The 20,000-nt window shown below is 40.5% G+C and overlaps 1 protein-coding gene across 2 annotated transcripts in view; it reads left to right on the top strand.

The window, feature by feature from the left end:
* Positions 1–7,027, top strand: part of nkd1 (NKD inhibitor of WNT signaling pathway 1) — a 43,131-nt gene extending 36,104 nt beyond the window's left edge. The window contains exons 6-10 of one of the 2 annotated variants that reach the window (XM_060859623.1): positions 829–924; positions 1,417–1,570; positions 2,124–2,205; positions 3,292–3,419; positions 3,595–7,027. In XM_060859623.1, coding sequence (XP_060715606.1) covers positions 829–924; positions 1,417–1,570; positions 2,124–2,205; positions 3,292–3,419; positions 3,595–4,142 — 1,008 coding nt within the window. In that variant the 3' untranslated portion in view covers positions 4,143–7,027. Of the gene's footprint in view, positions 1–828; positions 925–1,416; positions 1,571–2,123; positions 2,206–3,291; positions 3,420–3,591 lie in introns of both variants that reach the window. The other variant, XM_060859622.1, reaches the window with a different exon arrangement.
* Positions 7,028–20,000: the final 12,973 nt, after the last annotated feature.

The raw sequence follows: 20,000 nt of genomic DNA, 5'->3' as shown, positions 1-20,000 counted from the left end.
AAGAACCGGGTGCTGGTTCAGAGCTAGCGCTGGTGCTGGTTCAAATTTGGTTCCACTGGCGAACCTTCTAAGAACCGGTTTGCCTTTCCGTCGGCTAGAGAGCATCACAGAGCCGAGTCTGACGTCACTGTATACGTGTCACGTTACACAGCAACGTTAGCGCAGCAGCAGCGGCAAACACAAACACATCAACAATGGCAGATGTTGCTTTACTGTTAATGCTCATGACTTTGTGAACCTACATTAACATCCAAACCCGGCGAAGTCGGTTGTATCATTAACACAGAAAAAGTTAGCCTTAGCATGTAGCTACCTACTATCATGTGTGCTGATAATGTATCATATCACGGTAAAGTAAAAGTGTATTAAACATTAGTATACTTAAGGTACATTAACAAATGTGCTAACAGTAGCCCCGCCCACAGCCCCTGACACAAGCGGTTCTTAAGTCTAGACCAGCAACGTTTTGGTGCTACTTAAGAACCACTTTTCCTGGTTCAGAGCCGGTGCTTTAGCTGTCGAAAAAGAAAGAACTGGTTCTAAATTAGGCTCCGAACCAGCACCCAAACTGCCTCGGTGGAAAAGGGGCATTTTTCACCTTCTCGTTTTCTACGTTCCAAACCAAGGGCTAGTTGAAGTATTTAAGGAAGATTTATTTAAGACATCGTCTGAAGATCATGTCTGAGTTTAAACAAAGTTTCTTAGTAATTTTACTGTTGCTGCTTTTAACCGATGATGCTGATGAGGGGACATTTTAGAGTATTTGCTACGCATTGCATGGATCAATCGTGGAGCGATTTTAATGATGGTTCATTATTTCTTAATCAGGAGCTGGAGTGTGCTGTTTCAGTGGAAGAGGATAACAGGCAGGAGTGGACCTTCACTTTGTATGACTTCGACAACAACGGCAAAGTTACGAGAGAGGTAAGAGCGATGTTCACACACACACACACACATTCCCACAAGGTGTCGCTTCTGCGTCTGCCGATTTTTCTGCCGAACCAATAATCCATGACATCAGGGGATTAGTTTTAGTGACATCGCTATTGAACCCGACGATTTTCACTTTGATCAGCAGATCTGACATGTACTGCAACAACTCCTGCGCTCCTTCTAACACGTTGTCGTTTCCACGGTTACTGCATCCACAGAGACTTTAAAAGCCGTACTAGCAGTTTTTTCTGTTCGTGCGACGGGAAGGTTTATGACCTTTAGGAGAAAGTGGAGAGACTCAAGACTTCTCTTTAATACTTAAAAGTTTAATTGTAGCTAGAAATGGATCAAATCTTCAGGATGTGCTGTTTTTGGAATGAATCCACTTCCTGGTGGTAACGGTAGCTCCGCCTTCACCTCAGGATTCTGTGAATTAATGGAATTACTCAGACTTACTGCGTCTCCATTTTTTTTATTGTTAAGGATATCACCAGTTTGCTGCACACGATCTACGAGGTGGTGGACGCTTCGGTGAACCACTCGCCGAGCAGCAGCAAAACTCTTCGTGTGAAGCTCTCCGTCACACCCGACGCCAGCCAGAGGTGGAGGAACGGCAGCAGCTCTCACGCCAACGCAGGTAGCGGCTGCTCCACTTCTGTGACTTGATGAAAGTCAGAGGATTATAAGAGCGTGTGTGTTTATGAGCTATTTATATGCACTGTGCATTTGAGCACTGGTCTTTGATAACAGAGTCTTCAAACTGCATCAGATACCGCTATATTAATGACATGTGTGTTTGTGTGTGTGTGTGTGTGTGTGTGTGTGTGTGTGTTTGGTTGCCTCAGTTGAAAATGAGTAAATGAAGCATTGTTTTTTCTTCCTTTATAAATCTTCAAAGTAGAAGAAGGAACAAGGAACAAGGAACAAAGGATTGTTTCTTTCTCTGGCAGGTCTGACTGTTTGTGAGTGTGTGTGTGTGTGTGTGTGTGTGTGTGTGTGTGTGTGTGTGAGCATGCCGGCACATGTATGATGCTGAGAAGCTCAGCACTGTTTCCTTTGATAATGCTCCCCCACTTCCTTGCTCTCTCTCTCTCTCCCTCTCTCTTTCTCTTTCTTTCTCTCTCCCTCTCTCTTTCTCTCCCTCCCTCTCTCCCTCCCTCTCTCTCTTTCTCTTTCTCTCTCTCTCTCAGACATGCCACACCCCAGGCTGAAAGCTGATAAGTGTGTTGAGGAGCCCAAAAACTCAGAGAAGAAGTCCAGAGCCCTTCTGAGGTACTAAAGGTTCACTGTTCACCTGGTTCCGTAAGTCATCAGCTTCCTGGTGACTAGGGTTAGGCTTTAGATTAGGATGAGTGTTAGTATTAGGATCATGATTTAAAATTAGGATTATGAGTTAGCGTTAGGATTGTGGTTTAGATTAAAGCTACAATTAGGGTTAGGATTAGGATTACAGTTTTGGTTAGGATTAGGATTATGGTTACAGTTAGGATTATGATTGCATTAGTATTAGTGTTATGTTTAGGGTTAGAATTAGGGTTAGGATTAGGGTTAGGATTATGGTTAGGGTTAGAATTAGGGTTAGGATTAGGGTTAGGATTATGGTTAGGGTTAGAATTAGGGTTAGGATTAGGGTTAGGGTTATGGTTTAGTCTAAGGATAGGATTATGGTTAGGGTTAGGGTTAGGATTAGGGTTAGGGTTATGGTTTAGTCTAAGGTTAGGATTATGGTTAGGGTTATGGTTTAGTCTAAGGTTAAGGTTATGGTTAGGGTTAGGATTATGGTTAGGGTTAGGGTTATGGTTTAGTCTAAGGTTAGGATTATGGTTACAGTTAGGATTATGATTGCATTAGTATTAGTGTTATGTTTAGGGTTAGGATTAGGGTTAGGATTATGTTTAGGGTTAGAATTAGGGTTAGGATTAGGGTTAGGATTATGGTTAGGGTTAGGATTAGGGTTAGGATTCGGGTTAGGGTTATGGTTTAGTCTAAGGATAGGATTATGGTTAGGGTTAGGATTAGGGTTAGGGTTATGGTTTAGTCTAAGGTTAGGATTATGGTTAGGGTTATGGTTTAGTCTAAGGTTAAGATTATGGTTAGGGTTAGGATTATGGTTAGGGTTATGGTTTAGTCTAAGGTTAGGATTATGGTTAGGCTTAGGATTATGATCACGGTGAGAATTAGTGTTAGGATTAAATTTAGGTTTAGGATCATGGTTAGGGTTAAGATTAGGATTAGAGCTTTAGATTTAAGATAAATGATATTTTAAGGACAGATGAAATAAGAAAGTTATGGTAATATTATGCATATATTAGTTCCAGCACTGCTTTTAAGACTTGTTGTATGTTGTTGATGTTGTAGGCGTCATCACAGTGACCATCACACACAGCAGGGCTGCCAGAGACACTGCGTAGATGAAAACCTGGAGAGAAGGAATCATTATCTGGACCTGGCTGGTATTGAGAATTACTCCTCTCGCTTTGGGACAGGTCAGTGAGTGTTATACTTCAGTATCACATCAGTAAACGCAAAAGAAGGATTTATTTGTGAGTCATTTTGTATTGCTTGTGCGTTTCAATGATGAATCATTCTTTTTGATTCTTCTCTGTTGAGTCAAATGCTTTGATTCACATCTAAAACAAATCCTTTTCCTCCCCTCAGCAGCGCCCACTGCTGAGCCGCCAAAACCCGACCACGCCTCTCGTCCGTCCAATCAGACTCGATCCCGCTCTCAAGAGCCTGAGAATGGACACAGCCACCTGCCCCACCACCACCGGCGCTCGCACACCATTTCAACGGAGACCCCTGTCGTGCAGGACAGCCTCTGTCTCCGCCCACGAGCCCAGGACTCTGCCCATCAAGCCCACGGAATACGATCACCCAAAGCCCAAACTTCCTGTGGCAGAGTGATGAAACGAGGCCCCACCCCTCCATCTGCTCCACCTGCCAACGTCGTGCCCCATCAGAGTTCTGCACCTTACCGACGACACAAGCAGCGGCCCAGAGAGGGGCCTCCGGCGCGAGGGGCCGGCGCTTCAGGACGTGGGGCGGGGCCGGTCGTGAGTTCAGGTCCGGTGGTGGAAAAGGAGCAGGTGAGGGATCTACCAAGCGTGGTGCTCTACGAAGGCGGCCTGGCGCAGGTGGTGCAGCGGCACGAACACCACCATCATCACGAGCACCATTACCACTATCATCATTTCTACCAGTCGTAAGTGGAGAGCGTGAGACGAAGCAAAGGAAGCCGCGCCCGCGAAGCCGTACGCGGCCGAGCCGAGACCGACGCGCAGCAGGCGCCGTGTTCTCCCTGTGTCTTTGCATGTGTATGTAAGAAGCCAAGAGAAAAGGAAAGGGCTATATCTCTCTCTCACTTTATATCATTTCTCTTCTACTTGGATTACTTTATCTCCTGCTCATGCTCTAACGTACAATACGAACACTTTCTCACGATTGTAAATCACCATAGAGACATACCAGATCACGGGGTTAGAGGTCATAGATGCGTGAGATCGAGTCGAATATAAATTATGTGAAGTCTCTTATGTGAAAAGGGATGTGACTGTTAATTGAAGTATTTTGAACTATGAAGGAAAGGAGAGATCGATAATCTCCTGTGTGTGTAAGTGTGTGTGTGTGTGTGAGAGCGAGAGAGTGTGTGTAGATGTATGTAATATGTATGCATGTAATGTACAGTATATGTGTGTGCCTAAATTGCCTACGGTGTCTTTTGGACGCTGATCCTGTGTTATTGCCACTCGATAACCACTCGAAAAAGCACTTGTGGGTCGGCTCCATTTATCGTGTAAAAGACGGACGGACGGACCGCGGTTCCTTTCGACTCGGCTTCAGAGACCGCAAGGACAAAATGACAAACCTGGAGAATGAAGAAAGTGAAAGAAGAAATCCTAATCTGCTGCTACCTCTAGTATTATTATAATTGTCGAGAAAACGATCATTTAGATAGTAATTTTTTTTTATTTTTATTTTTATTATTATTTTGTTTTCTTTTACACCACATCTACAGTTATGATGTTTTCTAAAAAAAAAAAAAAAAAAAAAAAAAAAAATTGCATACATATGCTACAGACTTTGTTGTACGTTCCTGTTTAACACAAATATACCGTCAGCATCGTAAGCTTTACGAATAATGTGATTTTTTTTTATTCGTTCTGTAAAACGTTCGCTCTTTCTCAGCTCTTTACTGAAATCCAGTTCGGCGTCTGAGTGTTTTTTATTATTATTATTATTTTTATTTTTTTTAATTTTATTTTTTTTTTTTGTAAAGACCACTAAGTCTGAAAGGTTTATAGCACAGTGAAAGTGTAGTATGTAATGATATAAAGATATATATAGCGTATGAGGATTTCCTTTTGAATCTGTGTGATGGAGTGAATGAATACGAAAAGTTTGTACACTCTGGAAATAATGCGTTAAGAGAAAAAAAAAATCTCCACACTCAGAGAAAGAATCGGTTTTTATTCCAACGAGATGTTTCGTAGATGTTTCTTCATTATCCCAGAAACTGAAAGAAAAGGGGATCAGTTCCAAAAGTTCCTCGTTATGAATGTGATAAAAAAAACTTTCTCATAAATGTTTGGAATGTGATATAAACTCTGAATTTTCCAAACAATTTCTTGTCCTTTTCAACATCCTTTAACATCTTTATTATTTTCTGTATTAACTCTATTCAGAATTTTTCATTCTTGGAACTGATTTTAGATGAATATGTAAAGGAAAATGCATGACTGTTTATTTTTAACCCAGAAACCGGGGGGATGCAAACTTTTGCACTAACAGAAAAAACTTGTTATTGTGTGTGAATGTGTGTGTGTGTGTGTGTGTGTGTGTGTGTGTGAGACCTTCCTCAGTCCTGATCCTTAAGATTACAGTAATGATGGATCTCTCCCATGTTTGTGTGTGTGTGTGAGAGATAGAGAGAGAGGCAGAGAGAGAAATACAGAAACAAGCCGGCGTTTTTTTTAACAGGTGTGTGTGTCTGTGTGTGCCGAGAGAGAGAGAGAGCGAGAGATGCAGATGAGAAGTAGTTTTTTAACAGGTGTGTTTATCTCTCTCTGTGTGTGTGTGTGTGAGAGAGAGATAGACAGACAGAGAGAGAGATGCAGACAGGAAGTAGTTTTTAACAGGTGTGTGTGTGTGTCTATGTTTGTGTGTGTGTGTGTGTGTGTGTGTGTGAGAGAGAGAGAGAGAGAGAGAGAGAGATAGACAGGCAGAGAGAGATGCAGACAGGAGGTAGTTTTTAATAGGTGTGTGTGTGTGTGTGTGAGATAGACAGGCAGAGAGAGATGCAGACATGAAGTTTTTAACAGGTGTGCGTGTGTCTGTGTGTGTGTGTGTGTGTGCGTGTGTGTGTGAGAGAGAGAGAGATAGACAGACAGAGAAAGAGATGCAGACAGGAAGTAGTTTTTAACAGGTGTGTGTGTGTGTGTGTGTGTGTGTGTGTGTGTAGGACTTCAATAAAGGATAAAGTGAACTTTTGCAATTCTAGAACGTTCAGGACACTGGACTATTTCATCTCTCACATCCATCACGCTTCATTTCCTGAACATTTTCTGACTGTATGTTTTGTGTCACCTGATAAAGTAAAAGGGCTCTGAAACATAAAAAAAACAACAAAAAAAAACGTCATCTTTAAAAAACGGATTTCATTTTTTAAGTTCTAAATTATGTCTTTTTTTTAATTAAGAAGAAACAAACGTTACATTTAATAAGACGTGGACATCAATGAACCGTTACTGTAATCATCTCCATGGAGAACGTTTGTATATTTGATCCAGAGAGGATTCAATAATAAACGAGATCAGACCTGAATAGATGAATATTTAAATCCAGATCTCGTATTAAATCTCGATCTGAAGTCTATTCTCACTGACGTCCGTGATGGATTCGGCAAACTGGCCTTTCCTTTAAGAGCGTCTCTAATGATTATTGTATATAAGATGTACTAAGAAAGAAATGTAGTTAACGTGATGAATCACGACACGATGTGTATCACGAGATCTGGGACTTCCTAACGAACACTTGCATGACCGTAGCTTAGCGTTTATTAATAAACCTTGTGAAATGTTTTATTGATATAAATGTTTTATTTATTGCCTACAAAAAAAAAAGAAACTGGAAGTAGAAAAATAAAGAAGGTTAAGTATTCAAAGCGTAGAAATCTTCAGGTCAGATCAGTTCCACGTTATTTGTAACATCTTTCACTTGTGTATCTGGAGAAGGATCGATCACGGTATCCATATTATCTCGCTCTAAAGGCTGTTAATCGAGTTCCATTTCAATTCGATTCGGATTTATTTCTATAGCGCTTTTAACAACTGACGTTGTCTCGAAGCAGCTTTACAGAACATAAATATAGAGCAAAAGGTTCATATAAAGATTAATATAATACAAAAATTCAAGATTAAGATTAGAGATATTTTTATCCCCGGGGGGGCACGGTGGCTTAGTGGTTAGCACGTTCGCCTCACACCTCCAGGGTCGGGGTTCGATTCCCACCTCCGCCTTGTGTGTGTGGAGTTTGCATGTTCTCTCCGTGCCTCGGGGGTTTCCTCCGGGTACTCCGGTTTCCTCCCCCGGTCCAAAGACATGCATGGTAGGTTGATTGGCATCTCTGGAAAATTGTCCGTAGTGTGTGATTGCGTGAGTGAATGAGAGTGTGTGTGTGTGCCCTGTGATGGGTTGGCACTCCATCCAGGGTGTATCCTGCCTTGATGCCCGATGACGCCTGAAATAGGCACAGGCTCCCCGTGACCCGAGGTAGTTCAGATAAGCGGTAGAAAGTGAGTGAGTGAGCGAGTGAGTATTTATCCCCAATGAGCAAGTCTGAGGTGACCCACGTGACTGTGGGGAGTAAAAAACGTCCTTGAAGGTAAAGGAAGGAACCTTGAGAGGAACCAGACTCATCCTCATCCTCATATGGGTGACACTTTAGTGTCTGTTAAATTTTGTATTGGTGAGGAGGTTGTTGTTCTCGAAGACCACATGGAGTTGCATCTTCTCTTTAGTATAGCAGAATCTAACTGGAGATGGAACATGGTCCTCACATGGTTGGCCTCGTCTCAGTGGAGCTCCAGAATCTTCATGGCACTGAAGACAATCGGAGCTGGTACAATTTCTGGATGCCTCGGGATGGTAGAAAGAGAGAAGCAGTGGAGAGGAATTAACGTAGCTGCTGTTCATAATATTAACAAGCACTAGATGATAATGTGCATTCGGTCAGCTGTATTAGAGCACAATATTATGGGATGTATTATGTGTGTGTCTGGATAAAGTGAATTAATCACTAAAAAGTTTGCTGTAAATCTAAACGCGATGTAAAACCAGTTCTTAAATTCAATCCGAATTATTCTCAGGATTAAGATCACTTAGGATTAAAACAGGCTTCCCAAACCACCTAAAATAAATAAATAAATAAATAAATAAATAAACAGACAAACAAACAAACAAATAAATAATAATAATAATAATAAAATAAAATAAATGTCAAAATTCTAATAAACAAATAATAAATAAATAAATGTTTATATATATATATATATATATATATATATATATATATATATATATATATATATATATATATATTAAGCACATTATTTAAAGTACAGAATTTTTTTATTTTTTTTATTTAAAACATTGCACTCTGAAAATTTCTGAAATTTTCTCTGCCAGAACACATTTGTTTCATGTTAAAGTTCATTTATTTATTAGATTTGAGCTGACTTCTTTCACAGTTTTTGAGGTTTAGATTAGACTCAGAAGACACGTCAAGCCGGTTAATAAATACATTTTTTATTTATTTAAAAATGTCATTTCAGATTAAAAAAATTAAGACATTTATGTTTGAGAAAAATGTTTAAAATGGGGTTAAATATGGTTAAAATGTAGGGTCGATTGTTACAAGAATTTATTTACAAAATGCATAATAAAAAATAAGGAAGTTTTTAAAATATTATTTATTTATACTTTTTTAAGATACATACCCTATAATTTGTTTTTATTGCAATACGAGCATTAAACCGGCTATAGAGATAAATAATAAAGAAGGAAATTTAAAAAAAAAAGGAAAGTTTTATACGTCGGGTTGGAGCACGTTACTTTATGTATGGTTTCATGTCAGAATTTTGTATAATAAAACTGAACTAAACAGAAGACGTAGACAGTTAGTTTTATAAACAGAGTCTGGAACTGCTTCGGTCTCTTCAGTGCTCTCATAAAGAGAGAGAAATTAGACACAAACAACACCCAAAATTACTGTTGTCTTTGGTATGAAGTTTATAAGTCACACACACTCATATAGACATATATGCACACATACACACTCACAGACACACACACACATATGTGGTCCAAAGTCCTCTTCATTTGGAAACCAAGGTCCTAAAGTCTGGAGGAAGAGAACAGAAGCTCATAGTCCAAGTTGCTTAAAGTCCAGTGTTAAGTTTCCACAGTCTGTGATGACTGGTCTACGATCTCATCTCCTGGTGTTGGTCCACTGTGTTTTTTGAAAACCAAAGTCACTGCACCAGTTTACCAAGAAGTTTTAGAGCACTTCATGTTTCTTTCTGCTGAGCAACTTTCTAAAGATGCTGATTTTATTTTCCAGCAGGATTCGGCACCTGCTCACACTGCCAAAAGCACCAAAAGTTGCTTAAATGACCGTGGTGTTGGTGTCCCAGCAAACTCACCAGACCTGAACACCATTACAGAATCTATGGCATATTGTCAAGAGGAAAATGAGAAACAAGAGACCAAAAAATGCAGATGAGCTGAAGGCCACTGTCAAAGAAACGTGGGCTTCCACACCACCTCAGCAGTGCCACAGACTGATCACCTCCATGCTACGCCGAATTGAGGCGGTAATTAAAGCAAAAGGAGTCACAATGAAAGTATTGAGCACATATACAGTAAATGAACAAACTTTCCAGAAGGCCAACAATTCACTAAAATGATTTTTTTAATTGGTCTTATGATATATTCACATTTTTTGAGTTGAATTGGTTGGTTTTTGTTAAAGCCAAAGCCTGTTTTGTTTCGCCAAAATCATCACAATTAAAAGTACCAAAGACTTAAACTACTTCAGTCTGTGTGTACTGAATTTATATAACACACGGAGTTTCACTATTTGAGCTGAATTACTGAAATAAATCAACTTTTCAACAACATTCTGTTGAGATGCACCTGTATATATGCACACACACGTGCGCGCGCGCACGCACACGCACGCACACACACGCACACACGCACGCACACACGCACAAATACGCACACACACGCACACACACACGCACGCACACACACACACATACGCATGCACACACACACACGAGCGCGCACACACACACACACACACACACACACACATATGTACCTACACAACCATGCACACAACCATAAAAACACAGACACACATACACACAAATGTACACACATAAATATATATATGTGCGTGCACACACACACACATATGTACACAACCATGCACAAAGACAGACACACATACACACAAATGTACACACACAAATATATATATGTGCGTGCACACACACACACACACACATATGTACACAACCATGCACAACCACGCACAACCACAGACACACATACACACAAATGTGCACACACATACACACACACACACACACACACAGCTTCAGGGTGGTCTCATTAGGACTAATGTGTCATTGTTCTATTCAGCTGTTCTCTCTCTTTCTCTCTGTCGAGTTCTGTGTAGTTTAGTCAGGCGTGTCGGCCCTTTTCTCCCTGTACATGAGCAAGATTAATGACACCATGTGCCACTGCAGAATGTGTGTACGTGTATGTGTGTGTGTGTGATCAAAGATTTTCAAGTGTTTTACAGTCTCATATTTAATGAAAATGAAGGTAACTTTGGTAAGCATTACATTCAGATTACTTCAGAATAACCTCAAACACACAGAATACAAACACACACACATACACACACACACACACGCATGATTTTAGTGCACAGTATAGTTTCATAGTGAGTATATATACTTTACACACACACACACACACACACACACACACACACACACACAAGTAAAGAAATTATGGTTGGATCAGTCTTGTTAAATTTATATAATGATCTGTAACTTGCAGTCTTTCAGCAGTGAGAACTTTTACCCAGAGATGCTCAAACTCTATGGCTGACCCCAGCAAACAGAAAGAACCTCAAGACATAATAAAAAAATAAAAACCAATCTGATCATAATGTACATCTGTTTCACTGTATTTAAGAGCTTTGAACATTTTCTAGTTCGGATAAGTGGAGTTTTTTTTTTTATCTGGAAACTTCAAAGCGATGTTGCGGTGTAATGGAAATCAGTGGAATATGCTTTCAGGCTCCAGAGCATGGAAACTAAAAAAAAAAAAAAAAAGAGGTAAGATAGGAAGTGCAGCTAATTGGTGATGTGTCCTTTTATGTACAAGGGAAAGGTTAGGGGGAAAAAAGATAATTGTCAAGTTCGGCGAATCAGGAAGAAAAGCCGCTGACACGACTTTGACTGGTTCGAGTAGTGCTGATATTTAAAGGAAATAAAAAGTGATGAGGCTGACGTGTGTCTCAATTAAATGTTACGTTTGCGTGTGTCGGTGTGTGCGTGTGTGAGAGAGAGAGAGAGAGAGATCTCCCTGTTTTCCACTGACAGTACTAATGACACGGAGGATGTACATGTCACCTGCATCCTATCAAGAATCTTTTCATCCACCAATTACTGGAACCACCAAGACATAAATAATCGCTGTTCAAAGGCTCTTCAACCTTCAGAGACACAGAATTAACTGCCGTGTTCGAGAAACAGACTCGGTGTGCTCAGCAGCCGCTCTTACACAAGTTCTCAAAGGAACGGGAGAGCAAATGCAATCTGTTTTCGAAGATTTTTCCCATTTAATGTGTTCCAGAAAGGTATTTCAGATCTTAAACAATAAGTCAGGATTACATGTAGTTATCAAATGGCTCAATAACGAACAAAACAAAGACCCAGCTTTTCCCTTCTCCTGTTAAATAATCTAAATTCCCTTAAACACGAGCTTTGAAAGATCAATGAGTCTTCTCCAAAAATGTACCAGTACAGAGTCAGTGAAAGCATCTGATGCCTAGTGAACAAGAGCAAGTGATTTAGAAGGAAAGAAGGAAGAGTGTGTCAGCGCTGCAGGGCAAAATAACCTCCTCCTCTCTAATAGTGGCTCTAAAAACAAAATTACTAACCATTAGTGAGGTAAAAAAATGCTGCAGCCGGTTTTATTGCTCACATAAAAATAAAAAAGTGCAGGCTGAGACGGCGCAGGGATGAAAGAGTTATCAAGGTTTAAAAACGTGTTTTTTTCTGTATGACTCTGGTCCAAGGACGCGAGCGAGTGCACAAGAGTAACGCTGATAATGCTGGATTAAACAGCTCAGGGTTTTTAGTACAATAAATCAAGCCTCCACAACTTCAGCATCATGACTGTACGGTGATGTGGGCATCTAAAACACAACAGTAAACCAGAGCACAAAAACAAGCACGAGAAGAAAAACAAAAATGACAGCAAATACTAAAAGTAAGAACCTAACTGAGAACCTAACGCAGAAAAACAAAATGAAAAATAGCAAAATACGAAAACACAACAGAGAATGAAATCAAAACACGACGGCAAAACACAAACAGATGGATAAATAAAAACAGCAGTAACACAACAAAACGAACCGCAAAATCAAAAATAAAAACAGCAAACAAACAACAAAAAACAAAAGTAACACAATCAGCAAGCCAAACTAAATTAATAATAGCGGAAAATAAAACACGACAATGAAAGAAACAAAAACACAAGAGCAAAACATCAGTAATCAATAAAACCAAAATAATACAATAGCAATCAATCAATCAATCAATCAATCAATCAATCAATCAATCAAAACAGCACCACCAACCAACCAAACAACAAAAAGTAACATCACACACAGTGAAAGCAAAACTTAATAAAATCACAATAGTAAAACAGCAGGACAAGAGTGAAACCATAACCATACAGAAATAAACAAATGAATAAATAAATAAATAAATAAATAAATAAATAAATAAATAAAACCCCGAATCAACCAAAAAACACAAGAGACATCACAAATACAAAAAGTAAAAATTTGCAAATATATATATATATCATCAGAAAATAAAAACCCAACAGAGTCTGAAAATATAACAACAAAAATCAGGAGATCGCAATCAGAAAATGCAACAATACAAAACCAAAATGCAACAATGAAAAATCAAAGCACAATAACAATAACAAGCAAAACAGAAAAAAATAAAACCCAAACCAATCAGCCAAGCAACCAAATAAAACCAAAAGCAGACACCAAGAACACAACAGAGAGCAAAGCCAAAATCAAAACAACAAAAAAGGACAGAACAAACAGCTAAAGCAAAAGCTGCAAAAGAAAAAAAAAATTCTAAAAGAGCAAAACCAGAACAATTAAAAATCTCTCCAACAAACCCACAAGAAATAATAAAGTCAAAATCATAGCAGCAAACATTAAAACAAAAAAAAGAAAAACCACAACAGACATTTAGAGCAAAGCAGCAATAAAGTGCTTTAATATAGTTTTGCTTTAAAATAGTCCCATATGGGCACGGTGGCTTGGTGGTTAGCACGTTCGCCTCACACCTCCAGGGTTGGGGGTTCGATTCCCGCCTCCACCTTGTGTGTGTGGAGTTTGCATGTTCTCCCCGTGCCTTGGGGGTTTCCTCCGGGTACTCCGGTTTCCTCCCCGGTCCAAAGACATGCATGGTAGGTTGATTGGCATCTCTGGAAAATTGTCCGTAGTGTGTGAGTGTGAGTGAATGAGAGTGTGTGTGTGTGCCCTGCGATGGGTTGGCACTCCGTCCAGGGTGTATCCTGCCTTGATGCCCGATGACGCCTGAGATAGGCACAGGCTCCCCGTGACCCGAGGTAGTTTGGATAAGCGGTAGAAAATGAGTGAGTGAGAGTAGTCCCATATGATTACATACCATTACACCGAACATCAAGCAAGTATCCGTTCACACGAGCCTTTATTCAGCCAATCACGTGGCAGCCGCTCAATGCATCAAATCTTTTGGACATTTTTGGTATAGTTTTTAAAGGATTCCAGTAATTTTGTAAAACTTGTACACGATTCAATTTGTACTATAATTCAGAACTGTTCTTATAATAGGACAAGGGATAGATATCATGTCACAACACCATGACAACATCTTTAATAGGATGCAATTGGGTTCCTGGTGTATGTAAGAATTCAAAAATAGTACTTTTTTTGACTGTCTTTTAATTTGATCTTGAAGAAATGAACCGTTTAAAACTTCAAATATGTTCAATACATTTTTAACCGTGAATGAAGTGGTTCATAGAAGATACTCTGTGTAATTTCCAGTAAGATTCAATAACTTTATAAAATCAAATACAAATTCTACTTACTCTCTCACTCACTCATTTTCTACCACTTATCTGAACTACCTCGGGTCACGGGGAGCCTGTGCCTATCTCAGGCGTCATTGGGCATCAAGGCAGGATACACCCTGGACGGAGTGCCAACCCATCGCAGGGCACACACACACACACTCTCATTCACTCACGCAATCACACACTACGGACAATTTTCCAGAGATGCCAATCAACCTACCATGCATGTCTTTGGACCGGGGGAGGAAACTGGAGTACCCGGAGGAAACCCCCGAGGCACGGGGAGAACATGCAAACTCCACACACACAAGGCGGAGGCGGGAATCGAACCCCCGACCCTGGAGGTGTGAGGCGAACGTGCTAACCACTAAACCATCGTGCTCCCTAATACAAATTCTAATCGAATTTTTTTTTACATTGCAGCTTAAGAACTTTGGTATATTTTCACATCAAACATCTGAACTGACTCAAGCGGTTAAGGCTCTGGGTTGTTCACCGAAGGGTCAGGGTTCGAGTCCCAACATTGCCAAGCTGCTTCTGTTGGGCCCTTGAGCAAGGCCCTTAACTCTCACTGCTCCAGCGATGCTGTATCATAGCTGACCATCTGCTCTGACCCTAATGTAAAGAAAGAATTTCACTGTGTTGTAATGTAGATGTGACAAAATAAAGGCTGCTTCTTCTGCAGGTATTTTCACACAAAACAATATCCAGAGTTGATAAGAAGGGTCTGAGGAGGAGGTTCAGACTGGGACGAGCTGCTAGGAAGAACTCCTATAACAACCCTTTACACCCACGGTGAACAGAAAAGCATCTCAGAATTAGCACAGCGTATTAAATCTCCACGTTCGCTTTCACTCCTTTCAGCTGACGCACAGGGATCTGAGCCCACACTGGACAAGCAGGTGAAGACTAGAAGAAGACCAGATGATGGATTTTCCTGATCTCATGCATTGCACTCATGTTGAATTATTTAATTGTTTAAGAATTGACCGACCAGTTAATGGGTCTCTGTAGGTATAGTAGGTGCAACAAGGTAGAAAAAAATGGTCACATACGGGGGTCGATCGGGAACGAGAGAGAAAGAGAGAAAGGTTCCAAAAAAGTTCCATCGGTTTTCCCGTAGATCATTGGGGCCTCTTTCTTTTTCGCAACATCAAAGCGAACGTGGCTGCTTTGATGTGGCAGCATGCTGTTTAAGGTACAGCGTGAATGGGAGGATGTCAAGCTGCAAGGTGCCTCTGTATTTTGCGTGGCGAGCTGTGCTGAGCTGGAGATGAAAGGAGCAAACCGGGTTTGATAATGAATGTCCAACAAGTAGGAGCCATCTTGAGTGGCGGCGCACCCAGCAGGAGTCAGAGCTTATGGTGAACCCTGCTCCCTAGATCTGCTACTCTCTCTCTATATATCTCTCTTTTTCTCTTTCTATCTATTTATCTCTCATTCCCTTTCCTATATTTAGCTGCACCCTAAAAAAAAATCTGAAAAGTAAAACCAGAGTCTTAGGAATCAGCTTTAATCTTCTCATCACTTAAAACCCAATACACATTTCCACGTGTGCAGATGCTCATCTACTGTACACAGGACCTCCTTTGACTGCACCCTTTTCTCTTCAAGAGACATTTGATCCGTTCTTCCTTTTAAACTCTCGTGTCCCTCGGCTAATTGGGTACCGATTTTGCGGCGACTCCAGTCAATTAGGGCGTCGCTTATCAGCTTCCCTGTTTTATCCTGTTTGAAGCCATTGTGCTGCTCTGTCCATTATTGGTGCCGACATCAGACGGCGAGACTGTCGACTCCTCTGCATCTTTGATCTTCCGTCGACTGTCTCAAAGGAGCATCTTGCGCATAGTACACTCGCAATGTCCCGCAATGATGGAGAACTGCTGATATGCTTTTAATTTACTGTGACTGAAGGCTGATCAAACGACACCAGAACAAGGCACTTGTACCTGTTTGATCCCACTGAAATGGAATTGTTGTGGTCTGGCATTGATTAGTTTGAGTCTCAGAGACTGTTCAGAGGATTCGAATTAAATATTGTACAATAAGAGAAAAGATGTTTTAACGGAGGACTCAAACTGATGGGGTAATTTACTCTTGCGTTAGGTTGAATAAATATTCTATAGCACTGCCGTTTCTATTCATGTTCCTTTGGGTGCTCAGGTTTTCTCACAGCTCTCGGTAGGTGATATCTGTTAAGATAAATTGCCTCTAGGTAGGAATTAGTGCACGGTGTGCTTGCGATGGACTAGTGTCTCATCCACGGTGTATTCCCACCTCACTCCCAGTGTCTCGGGGTCTATCGGAAACTTGACTCGTTGATAGTGAGAGACCAAATACAGAGTTTCAAACTGTGCTTAACACCGCAGTTAGATACTTAGTAGATAGCGCCAGGCAGCAAACCACTGAACATTTTCATCTTAATTATATAACTGAGGGTTAAGGGCTTTGCTCAGGGGCCCAGCAGTGGCAGCTTGTCGGATCTGGGGTTTGAACTCACAACCTTCCAATCTGTAATCCGACACCTTAACCGGTGAGCTTCCACATTCCCTAGAAGATTTTTATTCCATTTGGCAGAACAACATACAATATACAACATATTTCCTTATCCAAAACAACATACATTTGCATCTCATTGTATACGACTGAACAGATCAGGGTTAAAGGCCTTGCTCAGGGGCCCAGCAGTGGCAGCCTGGTGGATCTGGGATTCAAACTCACAACCTTCCGAGCGTTAGTCCAAAACCTTAATCACTAAGCTACCACATCCTCCTAGTTCTCTTATGTGGTGCAATATTTCTTTATGCCCTAATGTATGTTCATTCATTCATTCACTCATCTTCTACCGCTTATCCGAACTACCTCGGGTCACGGAGAGCCTGTGCCTATCTCAGGCGTCATTGGGCATCAAGGCAGGATACACCCTGGACGGAGTGCCAACCCATCGCAGGGCACAAACACACTCTCATTCACTCACGCAATCACACCTTAATGTATGTCTATAGTTTTTTTTTCTGTACTGTCTATTATGCAGAATGTTGTGTAGTCTATTGTGCTGTTTATTGTGTTTACTTCTTATTGTTGCAGACTGCTGTATGTTTTACAATTGCATATATTATTGCGCAATAATCCAACCATGTGAAATGACTTTGACAATTACAATAAGTTAGAATTATACAGCAAAAGCAGTATATTGGTATAGATAAGGCGTTTTTTTTTCCTCTCGCTTTTACTTCTTCACAGTCTTTCCTACACTGTAAAAAAGGTTGTCTCAATGTATTTTAAATAATTATGTTCAGCCAACTAACACTTGCTTGTTTTCGCAATTCTGATTTTCTTATTTTCCTAATAATGATATTTGTGTTACACCAATTACTGTTGTTCAGTTATTTTACTTTTTTATGTTTTGTGGATGAAGAATGTTCAATTAACAAAATTATGATATATGTTAGGGGGGGCACGGTGGCTTAGTGGTTAGCATGTTTGCCTCACACCTCCAGGGTTGGGGGTTCGATTCCCGCCTCCACCTTGTGTGTGTGGAGTTTGCATGTTCTCCCCGTGCCTCGGGGGTTTCCTCCGGGTACTCCGGTTTCCTCCCCCGGTCCAAAGACATGCATGGTAGGTTGATTGGCATCTCTGGAAAATTGTCCGTAGTGTGTGATTGTGTGAGTGAATGAGAGTGTGTGTGTGTGCCCTGTGATGGGTTGGCACTCCGTCCAGGGTGTATCCTGCCTTGATGCCCGATGACGCCTGAGATAGGCACAGGCTCCCCGTGACCCGAGGTAGTTCGGATAAGCGGCAGAAGATGAATGAATGAATGAATGAATGTTCAGCCAACTAACATTTGCTTGTTTGCGCAATTCTGATTGTCCTATTTTCCTAATAACGATATTAATGTCACAGCAATTGCTGTTGTTCAGTTAATTTGCTTTTTTGTGTTTTGTGGATGACAAATGTTCAATTGGCAAAATAAAGACAAGTCATAAAACATTTACTTTTTATTATTTATTTCAATTAGGAAAAAAAAAACCACACATTTAAACAAACATTTAAAACACTTGTACAATTTTATTTAAACGGATAGTTCACCCAAAAATTAAAATTCTGTCATCATTTTCTTACTCCCATGTTGTTACAAACCTGTATAAATATCTTTGTTAGTGTCCGCCATGCCTTGTTCCAATTCCTTTCAAATTAGCTACGTTTTGTTTCTCCGACGTCTTTCTTCCGATTGCAGTCGATTGCGGTATTAAAACGTGGACATTTTCCAAACAGTTCAACTTAAATCTAAAAGGAAACAGAATAAAGAAATGAATCAACTTTCTGCCACTACTCTTCCCAGAAAATGTCTAAATGATCGAAACACCCTCTGACATTAAACTAGCGAGTGTAATATTTCTTGTAAGAGATTATTATTTTTTCTCCCTTTTCTAAAACCGAAATGCGAATGTCAGGAATCAGAACAGACGTCGAGAGTTAATGCTAGGGAAATAAATGCAAAAAAAATGCAAGGAGAAGCCAAAAGGCAGGAAATAACAGAGCAGAAAAAGAGAAATGCACAGACGCTACACATACAGTATATGGACACTATACATGCATCTTATTGATTATTATAATACAGCTACAGAATAAAGAGGCACGGTGGCTTAGTGGTTAGCACGTTCGCCTCACACCGCCAGGGTTGGGGGTTCGATTCCCGCCTCTGCCTTGTGTGTGTGTGGAGTTTGCATGTTCTCCCCGTGCCTCGGGGGTTTCCTCCGGGTACTCCGGTTTCCTCCCCCGGTCCAAAGACATGCATGGTAGGTTGATTGGCATCTCTGGAAAATTGTCCGTAGTGTGTGATTGTGTGAGTGAATGAGAGTGTGTGTGTGTGCCCTGTGATGGGTTGGCACTCCGTCCAGGGTGTATCCTGCCTTGATGCCCGATGATGCCTGAGAGGTAGTTCGGATAAGCGGTAGAAAATGAATGAATGAAAAAAATAAGAAACCCAAACATTTCAGATATTTAGTTTGTATACATTACGTACATTTTTTAGCTTAATCACGTGCATTTCTGTCAGGGAGCTTCAAGCAGGATCGTAGGCTACTGTAGAAAGTCGTAGGTTAGAGTTAAAAGTCGTTTGACTCAATTATACATGGAATGTGAAATAAATAAAAAAAAAACATTAAAGAGCTAAAACAACACACTAACAAGCTACTTACGTTTGTAAACAAAGCTGGCTGACGTCAAACATAGTGAGCGTCATGATATGGGTTTGTGGGGCATTGTGGGATTTTTTTAGCAAGCGAATGTTCCAGAGCACAGGAACGATTTCAGGATTGAGAGAGAGAAAGAGAGAGAGAGAGCGAGAGAGAGAGAGAGAAAGAAAGAGAGAGAAAGAGAGAGTCCTTAGTGTGAATGAATGACTCTCTGATCAGTGCCTTGACTACCGAAGTAGGGAGCTTATTGAGTCTTATCCTTACATCATAAAGACTTTCTTGTGCTCATCCCAGAACTCATTCACAATCATCTCGATACTGAAAATCCTTTTAACACACTTCCTTCTGAGGGTCTTTACACTCCTCCACCTGTCCATTGTGATCTTTTGCTATTTTACCGTGTCTAGCTTCTTC

This window comes from Tachysurus vachellii, chromosome 23 (genome assembly GCF_030014155.1).
Source record: "Tachysurus vachellii isolate PV-2020 chromosome 23, HZAU_Pvac_v1, whole genome shotgun sequence".
Lineage (NCBI taxonomy): Eukaryota > Metazoa > Chordata > Actinopteri > Siluriformes > Bagridae > Tachysurus > Tachysurus vachellii.
The sequence above is the reverse complement of the archived record's forward strand: the minus strand, read 5'-3'. Positions and strand labels throughout refer to the sequence as shown.